The 14,597-nt window shown below is 43.2% G+C and overlaps 1 protein-coding gene across 34 annotated transcripts in view; it reads left to right on the forward strand.

The window, feature by feature from the left end:
- Positions 1–14,597, forward strand: part of LOC104145267 (poly(rC)-binding protein 3) — a 514,282-nt gene that overhangs the window by 463,926 nt on the left and 35,759 nt on the right. For 32 of the 34 annotated variants that reach the window (XM_068936219.1, XM_068936226.1, XM_068936220.1 and 29 more), the window contains 4 exons: positions 1,463–1,579; positions 7,890–8,021; positions 11,698–11,826; positions 14,004–14,147. In XM_068936219.1, coding sequence (XP_068792320.1) covers positions 1,463–1,579; positions 7,890–8,021; positions 11,698–11,826; positions 14,004–14,147 — 522 coding nt within the window. The remainder of the gene's footprint in view (positions 1–1,462; positions 1,580–7,889; positions 8,022–11,697; positions 11,827–14,003; positions 14,148–14,597) is intronic. The other 2 variants (XM_068936251.1, XM_068936238.1) reach the window with 1 other exon arrangement.

Consider the following 14,597-nt stretch of genomic DNA (forward strand, 5'->3'; position numbering starts at 1 on the left):
TGCACACGCAACTTTATGTTGACTTTTCTGAAAGAAAACACAACTTTGGCCTGCTGTGTCAGTCAGGAGCGTGTCAGAGGCAGCTTTGTGTCTAAGGGAAAATACAAAAAAAGGCATGTTGTGCCATTTTGTGCCCTGCTGTTGTTAACTTCTTGCACAAAAGTATTGGAGACCACCACATTTTATTTTAAAACATAACCTTTTCAGTGCAATAGCTCTGCCTTGACCAGAAGTCTATCGGTGGAGTAGCACCTGATTTTTGGCTGCAGACAATCCACTGTAGAGTAATCTTTCAGATAACCTCCCGCGACTGTGATTGCAGAGCAGGAGCCTTGCTTTGCATGAAGGCAGTGGTGGAGTAGCCGAGGCCGGGCTCCCACAAGCAGTGCTGGCTGGCAAAACTCCCGTCCAGCACATCTCCTTCCTGATTGAATGCCGATGGTTGATTGGAGCAATTCCCACTTAGGTTCACCTGTCAGAAAAGGTGTCTGTTGCCCTTTCTTGTTTAGAAGCATCAAGTAGATCTGCCAGCTGAGTTTGTGACAGCAAGATTTTTCTATTAATAGGGTTTTTTTCTTCTTGGTCGCTGTCATATGGGGAAATATGACATCCTGCCGTTCAGCAGCAGCATACACATGAATAAAGGCTCAGACACACACAAGTGCATTTGTGGTAACCTAACATGCAGAGGAGAAGGCAGAGGGCCAGACTAACTCAGATTATCTTACGTTTGCTACAGGCCGAAATCCTCAAGCAGGTCAGGGTCTGTGGAGCAGCTGAAGCTCTAGTGACTTGTTATTAACACCTTTCCGTGCCCAAAACCAGAGAGAGAGTGTAGGCTTGATCTCGCCTGGACTGGATTTGATTCTCATCTGCACTAAGATCCTCTTAAATATATTTACATCTGCTGTAAGGACCTTCTCTACTCTGCCATGGTGACATGGGGGTGGTTCAGTGCATATTCATTGACTAACTCTTCACATAACACTCACCTGTGAGGAACCTCCTTCACGCTGTAAAGCAATGCCCAGCTAGAAAGATCAAGGACTGAGCTTAGGTCCAAACCAGAGTGAAGCGAATCTTTCTTCCAAGAAGGTGGTGCTCCCTGGAGAAAACAATCTTGTCTGAAATTCTGTGGTTTCAGTCCTATCTAAGGTTAGTCCTGCAAGAAGGAAGGGAAAGACTTACTCATGTAATTATTTGTGACTCTGAATTACAGAGGTGCAATTTGCATACTGGGATGAAAGCTATGTAAGTATTTACCTAGAGAGTCTGGCTTCCCACAGCGAGGTGATTTTTTGGCAAGTGATCAGTTTATGCTGAAATTGTATAATGTTGGGGCTGCAATTGCAGGGAATAAATTAGATGCCTCAAGATATTCCTTCCCAAACTATATCCCTAATCCCCCTTACTTTGCTCCCCTGAGAGTATACATTTGAAAAATATTTGTTCTTTTTGACAGAGTGGTGCTCGAATCAATATTTCAGAAGGCTCCTGTCCAGAAAGAATTGTGACAATAACAGGCCCAACAGATGCAATTTTTAAAGCTTTTTCTATGATTGCACTAAAATTTGAAGAGGTAAGCAAATAAAATACATTTTTTTCCTCTCTTCACGTTGAAATGCAAACACTGTTTGAATTTTCCCATGTTTGCTTTAATGTTAAATATGATTTGTTTAATGTTCTATTTAATAGCAATGAAAGTGGTTGTATTTTTATAAATGCTTTTGGCAGTAACACTGAAGAAAAATAATGGGTCAATTTACAAGCTGTTTGATCATTTCCTTTTGCTTTTTGGAGGCTTCAGGGAAAAGCAATTGCTTCTAGTAATGTGCGCTAATGGTAGGAAAAATGACTTGGAAAATTTCTAGTCCCGTTGTGGATTTGATTTGAAAAGAATAATTGCATAACTTTTAACTCTATTTTTTTATGATTCCATTTGATATTGATGTAAATTGTATGTATATCAAAATGAATACATAATGCATTCAACTAGAACATTTTTATTTTAAAATAAAATGTATAATTGCCAATTACCGTATTTAAATGTTGGCTTTTAAAATTAATTAAAATAAAGGCACTAAGAGTAAGTAAGACAAGAGAGTGCTCAATTTACTGTAGAGTTACCCTTCTGGGCATGTACCTGAAGTGCTGGGACTTCCTCAAGTTTCAAGGACTACCTGTGATTGGACATGGTCACTACCGCAGTGGAAAACCCCAAAGAAAAGGCAGCAGGCCACATGAACGCTCTGGTCTTTTAGGAGAGGATTTAACTCTCCGTACTTTTGAAGGCCAGACATCCAGCCTAGGCATCTCTTCTGTACTCCATGGAGAGGCAGAGGAGAACTCGCTTCCTCCTAAAGGAAGCGCTTGCAGATAGGCAGATTGAGTCACCCACAGCAGGAGAAAGGGTCTGTCTCTCTCCACCTTGATGACTAAATTACAAAGATTTGAATCCCTTTCTTAAGAGCACTGCTTTTTTCTCTCAGTCAGTGAGGTTAGTCTCCATGCATCCCCATAGCGTTAGGAGCTTCTGGCATTGATGGGAAATGTTACCATGTGCCTTTAATTTACCCATGATGGTTATTGTCATTGAGAGTAGTAAATCTAGAAGAGAGCCTGTGTGTCATCAAATGCAGTCGTTTTCTAGCGTAAGGAGCATGTCATGCAATCTCCTTCAAAATATCATCAAAAACTAGTTAGATTTTTTTCTAGTTCCTGTTATTGGATCCATAGCCTCACTTCTCCAATAATTAAGCATCTTCTTTTCACTCCTCACCTAAATTTATTCATGAGCAGTTTATACAGCTCAGTTTGTTCCTGTGGCAGCACTGGCCATTAGTTTAAGTAGTTCTTTCCATCCTTGAAGATTTCTGTCGCAGACCTATTTTTAGGAAACAGTTTTATGCCCTCACACCCTTGCCTTTGCCAGACCACATGAGCCAAGCCCAGTCTTCATAAGATGCATTTGCCACCCGTCTTGTCACTCCAATCATCTCTTCCTACTTTTTCCCACTCTGAGTTTATGTGAAATGTATGTGTTAATTGTGGACAGGTTGCAAATGAAGTTCCGTGAGGGCTTGTTTAATAGTACTAACAGTTCCTTATCTTGGCTATCACGCTAACGTATCTCTGCTGCTGTGGGGAACACCTCACCTGAGAGTGGTGGAGTGTTTTGCGCGCGACCGTTCTGGGGTCAGTGGGAATCACTGGCTCTTGCACAGGTGTTTTCAATGAGAACCTCTTAGGTCTTGGCAGGCTTTCTTAGTAGCCCTCAGATAAATGTTGTTTTTTTTTTTTTTTAATACTGCAAATGTTCGTCCCATTTATCTTTTTCCAATCATTCATGGGTATTCAGACTTTGCTATAAGATATTCCAATCTTTCAACATACTGATGAAGTACCCCCGTTTTGTGGCACAGTGCTTTTTATAAGCACACTAATTTTTTTTTTCCTAACCAGCTATTAGTGAAATAATATTGGTCTCGAGCTTGAATCTTGCGGAATGGCACAAGTCATTCTCTCCAGGCCAATTTTAAAAGCAGCTGCTGCCATCTCCTCCTCCTCAACTTTGTCTCCTTACCCGCCTTGTACCACGCCGTTTTCTCTAGCACAAGAGACAGTTCCCTGTATGGCACCATACCCTCCAGTCCACGGAGACCCAAAGAGAGTAGGTCAACTATGTTACTCTTACCTAAAAAAAAACTATGAAAGAGCAAATATTTGTTATGAGAGAAAGAAGGAGATCTGTTGTCGACAAAATCATTTTTGTTTGAAGGTTTGTTTGCTGTTCAGGGCAGAGTAGTGGGCCCTTTCATAGGAATTGAGGAATTTTTGCCCAAGTTTTGTATGGGCAATTAAATTCTGCTTACTTTTCCTCTTCTGTTTTGATGTATGTGGCTGCTCTGTCCAGACTGTGCCCTAAACTGTCAGCACAGTTCCTGTATTTAAAGAAGTGCATAAAGCACTGACTAATCTCTGGGAGGAACACGCTCTTTTTAGGCACTTATCCTGGAAAATGCTGAGGGAATCTTTAACAGAGATAATCCCTGCCAGTTCCCATTAAAACTGGTACCCAATAAAAATAACGCTGCATTTCTCAAAAAAGACATTGCGTACTGCACAGAATCAGGACCCCCTGCCTCCCTCCACCCCTGCTCAGGACCAGGTTATCTTTGAATATGCTGTAGCTAGCAAGAGGCAAAGAAATCTGAATTTCAGGCCTCTGAGTGGATTTCATGCGTATTTACCCTCTTAGATTCTTGGGATAATCTGGAATCTTAATGTGGAATCCTAGCAAAAGGATATTAGCACTTGCTGTGGATCTAGTACACGGGTTATATGTTCTGAAGTATCTGTATTTCATTTTAATATAATTGGCTACTGGTATATTCAGAACTGTGGTAAACTGTATCATATAATCAATTCAGTTTCTTATAATCATTCGTGTTCATAAAATCGGGAAACTATAACACTTTGGAGGCAAAATAAAGTCCTGTTTCAGAAATTAGAAATGACCGGACTACTGAAAGTTACTTGTCGGGCATATTTTTTGGTTGGCGATTTTTTTCAGCCATTAAAAAAAACAGAAAATCCTAGAAGAGAACATAATTTTTCATATAAAATACTCTTTTCACTTATTCTAAGAAATCGAAATAGCACCATAAATTGTCAGACCTGGAATTTGACCCTTGCAGCAACTGTAGGGCAAACCCAGTGACCTTCTGCCACTACTGAGCGTGAACAAATGGGCTCATAAACGATTGTTAGTAACAGCATAACTATTCAAGAAACGTGTGATTCCAAAGGCCTGTGAGATCGTACGTGCCTGCACCCTGAGCCCCCAGAAGTCCTGCTCAGTTAGCAAACGAGAAAGTGCCGAACATGCTCGTTCGTTTGGGTCTTTCCGTTTCCTGCAAGGCCTTTTTTGGGACAAGAAAAACAGGAATATTATTAAAGCGTATGTGAAGTCCTGTGAGATGAACAGGTCAGCTAGCACCCAGCTAACTAGAGTGGACTTGATTTAACGCCGCATCTATGTTAGCTGGTTATATTGGTGGCCCAAGTGCTGCTCTCTGAGTTACTTTAAACAGTTAGCCTGTTAAAATACAGCTGGGCCTGCCTGCATTGAAAATATGAACTGTATGAGCTAAGATACATGTAAGTATCCTTTTATGCAACAGAAAATAGGAGGAGAAGGGATTTGTTGTATTGGTTGGGTAGGCCCCCAAAGAGCACGTCCCTTTCCCAAGAGTTTGTGCTCTGTGCAGCTCCACTAACTAGCAGGTGGCAAAAGACTCTAGAAGGTAGTCAGTCAAGTCTTAGTGTAGTCTGCTTTTAAACCATCACATGAAAAGCTGACTGTCCCCATCCATGCCTGTGGAAGATTAACATATGTCATTCCCTTTTACACACCAGCGCTTTTTCAACCCTTTTATGATTGGAGAACAGCTCTTGTAGCAGCTTGCCCTAAAGGTGAACCCATTCCTTATCAGTACAACCAAACCCAGGCTGGGCTAGTTACCAGCTAGGGTCAGTGTAGTCTGCACAGTTATCTTTTTCTCAGTGCCCACAGCCTCAGTCCATCAACACGCTCAGTCGGAATAATTTACGAATTACAGCATTTCTGCCCTTTGCACTAGCTGTCACCGCTAGATTCTGCGTACCTCTTCAGTCATAGCAAGATGCAGGGCTGTTTTTAAACTGTGATGTGCTCTAGTAAGTAGTTTTTTTACTTTTGACATTAATTCCTTGACCTCCTAATTTCAACCATACAGCTATATAGCTGGGGTTAAGCTGGTCTAGAAAGAGACGGGAGCCCTGTGACACTCTTTTTGTTTTAGCAGAATTCTCAAAAAGCAGCCAGCTGTGAAAGATAGGGAGATCTGGAGGAGTGTTTGCTGTGCTGTTCTTTTGCAGCCTCATATCACCCCACTTTGGCAACCTTTCTAGATAAAAGTCGATTTTCTAGCAGCCTGGTGATGATGAATTTAGGTGCTGACTAAGAAGGCAATCACAGAAGCAACTAAAGTATTCACTCCAGAAGAAAAAGAGAGGTGAAAAAAGGGCCCTAACCCAGCTGGGTCATTGGAATTGCAGAAGACATTGCAGAAGATCAGTGGTTTCCAGGCTAGGGGATGAGACCCAAGAAATGTAGCTCTCAGTTGACTGGTGAGTGGGGCAGCTCTGGTTTTGGGGGTAAGTCTACATAATATATAATACAAGTCTAGAGCAGGCAGAGCAAGGTAGGCAGCCGTTCTCCAGCTAAACTGGAAAAATGTGGTGGAATGCATGCCCGTTTGCCAGCATTTGTAAAGAATTTACTCAGCTGTAGAAGATGGGGAAAGGGGACGGTGATAAAAGCAATTGGGGTGATGCTTTTTGGTGAAATACTAAGTTGCTGCTACAGCTAAGGTAAATGCTGTGACGATCAGGTGCCCACCGAGGAGCCACCCCACAGCCCCATTACGCTTGCTGCGGAAATTGGCAGGTTTAACATTTCGTTTAGAAACCAGTAAAGAAAAATTGTGGAACGTATTGGCCAAGTGGTTCGGCAGATCTCGGAGCTGCCAGCTTTGCTTGCCTTGGCAGGCCTTAGGTGCCGTGACTCTGGGGCATCTCTCCCGCCCCAGAGCCAGGGATGCCGGAAGCTAGGGCTGATGCAAAGCCTCACGGCTGGGACAGGCTCTTTGAGAAGATCTTCTGTGAGAAAATTTCTGGCCAGCCCTACTTGGGAGCCTGCAGTTCTGGAGGGGAGTTTTGTTTTGTTTGTTTCTCCTTTGATGCGTTGTTCACCTGCTCTGACTCCTTTATGGGTGTGATGCTGAGCCTACGTGTTCAGTTCTCACTCCCTTTAAATTAAGGGGAGAAAATAAAGAGAATTGTGGCTTTCAATGAGCTAATGCATGTGAAGTGCCTTTGAAGGCACTGAGCACAATTCATGCTTTGAGGCCACGCCAGTTGTGATACAGATGTGGGAGAGATTGCTGGGGTTGCGCTATGTTGCTTTGAAAAGGGTTATTTACCCGCTCTGCAGGACAGTGTGCCGCTGCCTGGCACAAAGGTGATATAGCAAGGTGGCATCTTCCACCTGAAAAACAGAATGTTTTTCAGTTGGGAGGCAGATCACACGCAGAGGCACTTTCCTTGTAGAAGCAAGCAGCTCTTGCTAGGTGAAAACGTAGGGAAGCACGTTCGTTCCGGTTGCCGTAATTCTCACTGCATTTTAAATGAGCTGACGGAATATGTAAATGCAAGCTTTCTGTCGTTTCCTTCCTAATCTTTTGGGTGGCATTTGCGTGAACTGTTGAAGAGCTGCTCCGTTCCCCCCGCGGGTGGAAGGAGACGCTCTTGTCAGCTCCGTGCGTCGATGTTGGAAACGGCAGTGAGCTTCTCGTGGTTGCTAGCGAGGTGCTAGGCAGTTTGTGCCCCCTCGGCTTTTTTGAATCTTAAGCGCTCCCGTTGTTCGGTGGGAAGATAAGCGCCGTCTTTTCCTTTGTCATGAAGGCTTTGGAAGGATTTTGGTAGGTCTTGCCTAGAAGATTTTGCGCAAACAAAATATATTTAACGCAATTTGTAAATCTTGCCCCTGGCAGTATATCAAAAGGCTTATAAAAACGCGTGTGCGGCCTCCGTGGCTGCTTTAGGCATAGTCGCCGTTCTGCCGAGCGCCGTCGGCTGGCCGTGGATGCCCTGCTCTAGAGCTGCGATGCCCAAGAGCTTAGAAATTACGCAGAAGTGCAGATCCTGTAGAGCCGCTGCAAAAGGGAAGTTAAACCTGGGGAGGGTCAAAACGTTTATCGAAATAATCCGGTTTTGTTTGCTTCACGTTAAGTCCTTAAGAGGACTGACAGGTCCTCAGCTGCTCCTTACTGACGTTGTTGTTGCAGGACATAAACGCTTCCATGACAAACAGCACGGTGACGAGCAAACCGCCCGTAACGCTGCGGCTCGTCGTGCCGGCGAGTCAGTGCGGGTCCCTCATAGGGAAAGGAGGCTCCAAAATCAAAGAAATCAGGGAGGTAAGTCTCGAGAGGGCTGCTCGGTGTCCCAGTGCAGCCGTTTAAAGCCCGTGCCCTCTTCCACTGCCGTTTGCTAATCGCGTTATTGCAAATGTGTGCTGAGTGAAAGGCCTGGAAGAAGCCTTGCTGTGGGGGAAGCAGATGTCCAACGCGTCTGTACCCGTGTATCTTCCTTCAAGCTACAGACAGTATATGAAATTAAAACAAAAACAAAAGCAAAAACCAGCTTTGTAATACGTTAGTCTTTGTTCCGGCGTTCTGATAAACTCCTCCGGTAACTCACAGCTGGCGCTCGAATGCAGTTCAGAAAAGGAAAATGAAACGGCCCCCCCCTTGAAATCGATGCACAGTTTGGCAAAGCAGCAGTTTGGCAGCAGCAGTGGCTCTCCCAAGTTTCTTTTTAGGCCTAAAACCCCCCAGCAACGCTCGGATGGTCGCGGGTTTGAGGGTCACAGTCATCTCCTAATCCGTTAGAGCCTTGGCAGCCAGAGAGGCCCGCGTAGCTTTGGGGTGGCAAGGTTAGTACATCAAATGCTTGGGCTACCTCTTCATTTTTTAACTGATCTTCGTACTCCTTTCCTCTGTCTCCTTAATCTTGCTCTCTGACAGGTGACCTGATTTCATATACTCCAGTCCTGGAAAAGCCCTAGGGTTTTTTTTTTTGTTGTTAATACAGCCTTTGTCTCAGGATATCCAGTGTACCGTGCTAGCAACCCCTTTTTCTTCTAATCACAAAATACAAAAATGATCATACTACGTCCATTTAAATTTTCATATACACGCTTCCACCAACATAGCACATGCCAGGCTGAGGCTCCTGGGTTCTTCATCAGTCAAACAAGAAAATTAGACACATGCTAAGTTAATTAATGTAGGGAAAATCTAAACAGAACATTTCAGACAAAGGATTTTTGCTCTTTAGAAAGTGGTAGTATTTCATCTGCATTTATATTCATCCCAACACAGGATAAAATGTTGAATATCAAGCTCACATTCTGATCAGTTTTTATTTGGCAGTGTCAAAACAAAAGCTTTTGACAGGCTTTGCCAAAATGAAACTTACCTTTTTTTTTTTTTTTTCAAAATGTCGATTAAAGACAGTATGTTTCATTGAACTTCAAATTTTCATTTCAAATGTGACAAAAAAGCCAACTTACATTTTTCTACTGAAAGAAAAATTGATGAAGTGTCATAAATTAGTGGGAAAGGCTTTGATCAAAATGATATGTCCAGTTTTTGCTATGAATTGTTAGCTTATGCTAGCTGTGGAAGGAGGGGGGATCAGAGAGGGCAGTCAAGTTCCTTTCCCTATTGACTTTCAAATTCTTCCGAATTATTTTATTTGGATTCAAATTTGATTGTTCCGGGAGTTTTTCAACTAAGGTCCTTCTGACGGCTTAGTTTGACCTTTCAGGATTTGGTTTCTACTGGGCGAGGTCTTTCCTCCGCTTGTGTACGGGGAAGTGAGAGCATACTAACATACATGTGTTGTCTTTTGCAAACTCACAGAAAGATAATTGGGAGCCCTGCCACCTGCAAGTGGCCTGCAAGTAAAAGCTAGTTACAAATTAGATTTTTTTGTCTTGGAATTTTGTTATTTTATTTTATTATTTTTCATCAAAGAACCAGCGAGCTACAATCCCCTTTATTTTCAAACCTGCTTTTGGGATGTGCAAGAAAGGAGCCACCTGATGACACTGAGAGGAAGAAAACAGTATTTCTAGGCAAACATTAGGGTCCTAGGAAACACTTTCTCTCTTTAACTGCAAAAAACCTTTGTCAGAGAAGTTTATATTAGATGGAACAAAAGCCTGGTCTTTACTGAAGAAAGAGCCGCTCCTGGAGCGCTCTCTCGGAGACGGCACTGCGGCCACGAGACGCACCTTCCCTGGGTCCCCTGGGTCTCTCAGATGTCCAGTGGAGCTGTCACGAAGCAGGAATCAGGCTAATTTCTTAGCTGTGTTGAACAGTACCGCGTATGAGCGCGGACTGTGCTCTGGTGAGCGCTTAGCTGCAGATTTTACAGATTTTTTAAAATATTGGAAATCTCAGGCAAAACATGGGCTGAGAGCTTTTGGGACAAGGGTTGGCCTATGAATTCCATAGGGATCGGATCTGCTGGCCTGGGGGCACTAAAGGGCTTGAACGGCTATGCTGGTGAGTAGAGCCAGCCATTTCCAAAGCCATTAGCTACCCTTGTAGTACAAGGAAGTACAAGGATACGGTTCGACCAAAGGGGGCTTTTGAGAAAGGCTGGTGTGGCCTGAATTCGCACTGTATGTTTTCTTAAGCGTAAAGGCGATGGACAAAACGTTACCCGTTTTTTCATTGCTGACGTAACAGTTAAAGTCAAAGAATAAACAAGATTAGCAATGCATAAGCGCCTGTAGTATTTGGCAGAGTATTTTGTGCTAGATACGCCAATCCTCAGAGCGGTATGTTAAACAGCAGATACAATCAAACTGAAAACCAGAGCATCCATCTCTAGATGTGCTCCGAGTTCATCATCACGCAAGGCTCTGCACACCGATTGCATGGGAGATGCTCTTTTGTGTTCAGATGGCTACCTGGGAACAACATGCACACTTGCTATGCTATTCTCAAGACAAGATTATTGAAAAGAAAAGAAAAGAAAAACACAACAGATGATTGATGAAATTATGATGAAATTGCTATTCTGGTCTTAAACAAGAGCGAACACAAGACGTAAGCAGTAATTTAATCAGTCTCTGGAATGAAGAATAAGATGTGTTGTATGTGACCAGCAGAAAAATAAATTAACTCCTTGGTGACTGGCCCCAAATCAATATTTGCTAAAAAATCGGAAAAAACAACCCCCAAAATACTGCATCGCCCTAACAGTCTGGAATAGATTGTATTGTATATATGAAAATGCTAACTCAATATGAAATGTAAGTTTTTTATCCATTGATTGAGAAAATTTTTCAGGATTTTTGTGAAATAATACCAGAGATCATTTGGCTTCATGTTTATCTGTTTTTTTTATTTTTAACTAAGATACATTAGTGCCAAGATCAAATTAAAAAAAAAAAGGAAACCTGCTCATTACCTCCTTAGGTCCATTAATGAGCTAAAAGCTGATGATGTGCACATATTTAATCAGCAGTAATTATAATTTAGAAGAGCTCCTGCACCATCATGAGATATTCCAGAGTACGAAGCAACCTCAGGTTTCAGCCAGAGAAATGAAGTCAGCCGTCAGTGGATTAGGGAACCGGTTGTCTGCCATTGCAGCTCGTTTGATGAGCAGACCCTCTTCAATTATCAGCAATTTTTTTTTTCCCGATGTTTATTAGTTATTATAAAGTAGTGGTTTCCACCTTTTTCTTTCCTAATCAGTGTTGGCAGTTGTCAGAGGGGGTTACAAGTTTGCTTCGGAAACTCAGGTGACAGTTTGCTGCTTAAAAACAGCTCTTGGGAACCAACCTTCCCACAGTGGAAGCGTTTGCAGATCGGCTGGAGCAGACAAATCTGCCTTGTGCCAGAGCCCAGTTACTGCATCTGTGTGTGCGTTCGCACACATAGTTAACAGAAAGGACCAGGTTTAAGGTGGCTCCACCTCATTTCATCGGTTCGCAGCAGTGCACGCCTGGCTTTTAGCCAGCGCCGTCACCTCCCTGACGGTGATTTGCTCTCTGGTTTGTCTTTGCTGAAGTCCACAGGAGCCCAGGTGCAAGTGGCGGGTGATATGTTGCCAAATTCGACGGAGCGGGCGGTGACGATCTCGGGCACTCCCGATGCCATCATCCAGTGCGTGAAGCAAATCTGCGTGGTCATGCTCGAGGTAAGCAATCGCCGAGAGCATCTGCTCTCACCTGAGAGGTGTTCAAAACCATCATTTTCCCCCATGCTTCCCATGCCCTGGGTACCCCAAGGGGGCTGCGTGTCCTTGCCGTGTCCAGGATTTTGGGGGGGGCTCTGGTGCTCTGGGCCCGACCCAGTGTTTTAGAGCATCTCGTGCCCCTCCGAGCAGGCTCTGTTAACCACAGACAGGGGCTGTCCGGACATTGTCCAAAAAGACCCCCCAAAACCTAAAAAACTAAAAAAACCGATTTGTTCAGGATGGAATTCTGGCCCATTCCAAGAGAAGTATTTTCTTTTGATGCAGATTAGGGCAAAAAACAACTAGCTTTTCTTTTAAACAGAAATAACTCTGAATAGTGCCATTTACACTGTGTCAGGACTCATTGTTTCCTCAGGGTCACAACATTGCATAAGGCCAGAGTGTTTCATTTTGACTCCTTTTTTTTTTTTTTTAAATCTCTTAGATTCAATTATATAAATTAATTCATATAAAAATCTGGGCATTTTAATCCTGAGGGGAGGCTATGCTAAAAATGCCTATAGTTTTATACAAGTAGACTTCTCATAATGATAAAGTTGAATAGCAGTTTGAAGAAAACAAATCTCAGCAGATCAAAATGAAATGTTTTGACCTAGTAACCATATTTTTTGGCACAGCACATGAAGCATCTCCATTTTTATCATGTTTTCTGCTGGAAAATTTTCCGTGTTTCTTTTTTGTTGTTGTTGCTGTTGTTTTTTTAAACCGAGCCTAGTCAAAAGAGCTGTCTCCTTGTGATGTCTGACAGCCCCGCTGTTCCTCCTTCTTCGGAAGATGGGAGAAATGGCGGAATGTCGGATGCCGCAGTACCACTAGTGGCAACGCCTCCAAATGCCATACAGCCCTTGCATCAAAATGACATACAGCCTTATGCAAATAAATATCTAAAAATTAATCGATTCCCCCGTGTTTTCCTGGAAAAAGCGACTGTTCCTTCAGTTTTTGTGGGACTACTAGGAGGAAATAATTTCTTTATAGAAGGCAAGAAAAGAGAAAGATAGATATTGGAAAATAATTTTAGTCTGTTAGAGAACATAATAGTCATCAGCTTTGTGAATAGAGTGTGTAGTCTAATGTACAAGTGGCATTTACAGAAGACATAGTTATGTGCTGAAGAAGACGAGAGAAGCCGCTTCTCGAAGTCAGAGGCACAGTGATATTTTTCTGCAGAGCCTTTTTTTTTCTAACATAACCAGTTTTGACATAAGAAGTGCTTAATTTTAGAGTTGGGTAAATCGCAAGCAACGCTCTTCAAGAAGGCCCTGGCTTCACTACAGTTTGTTTCTTCAAACACTTAAAGAAGTTAGGAAATGAATGTGTTCTAATTGGCGGTATGTGTTTAGTGAACACTTCTGCTGAAATGGAGCTACTAATTCTATGGTATTAATTAATGGAAGTGTTACTGTTGTTATCTTTTTAAATGGCAGTTAATGCATTGAGATCAGGGCACCATTCAGAAGCCTGTTTTACAGACATGAGCTTGCTCTTTATTTATAAGGAGAGAGTCAACCTGAGCCAGGTATTTTCTCTTTGAGTCTCTGCCTTGGACTCTAGGGAATAAATTCCCCTCCTCTTTGTTGTAAAGCTCCTAGTTATGCTCCCACTGAAACTGGAGGGAATTCTCTCCAGTGAGTCAAAAGGAAGGTGGGATCAGGCCATTAACCTAAAACTGAGCATCTGACTGAATTGAGCTGATACAAAGTGAGAAATCTTGATGTGTAACAGTATAGGAAAGCTCAAGAAACAGGTTGTCTTCGGTATTTAACAGAGTGAGAACATAAGCCAGGTTCTTCCCGAAAGATCCATAAATTTCAAAATTGTGCCTGCGTTTCCCGAAATGCCTTGAAACGCTTAATGGTGCTCTACAGCTTCATCAGACCATTGTGGTAATGAAGCCGTAAGTTCCAGCACTGCCTTTGTCAGCCGTGCTGGCAGGGCTTGTGGCGTGTGCCCACGAAAGCAAGGACGAGCGGCCGTGGTTGTGGTGGAGGGACGGGTAGGTCGGGGACTGGGTTAGCTGCGTGCTTTGTATTTGGAGGTGACCACGGTAAGGAGAGATTTTTAATATGAGCTCTGCCTCATTCTGCATTTTGATCGCTTTGTGTTTCTGTCTGCAGTCCCCACCCAAAGGTGCCACCATCCCCTACCGTCCCAAACCTGCCTCTGCACCTATCATTTTTGCAGGTGGCCAGGTAAGAGCAGACACCATTTTGGCTTCAGCTGGAAACCACACCGTCTTGGCCCAACCTCAGCCGGCGCCTGTTAGTGTTCAACTTTTCCTCTTTTTTTTTGCCTGGTACAGTATTGATGTGCTTCGTCTGCTCTGTGTGTTGGTGGTCTGCAGAAAAGGAGAACACTGCATTACAAACTTAAAATTAAAACGATGTGGGGGGAGCATTTAATACACAGACTGAATAAATTATTCTGCGAAGAAATTATTTCAGTAATACCGTGGGCGCTGTCCCAGGGATTTTCTTGTAGATGTGGTTAGGCAGGAAAAAAGCCTTGCTGTTTCCTGGTGCATGTTGTCAGAAGTGTGTCACCTGGCAGGAGGAGCGGGTGGTTTCCTTGCTTCTCTTTCAGCGCTGTACAGTCGCTCTCGTCAGCCTTGTACGGTGAGCAGCAGAACGAGACAACGCTGTGGTGTCTGGTAGGTTAACAAGATTTAGAGTTAACTTCTGTAATCCAGAACTAGTTTGCTCTCCTGTCAC

This window comes from Struthio camelus, chromosome 2, assembly GCF_040807025.1.
Source record: "Struthio camelus isolate bStrCam1 chromosome 2, bStrCam1.hap1, whole genome shotgun sequence".
Taxonomy (NCBI): Eukaryota; Metazoa; Chordata; class Aves; order Struthioniformes; family Struthionidae; genus Struthio; species Struthio camelus.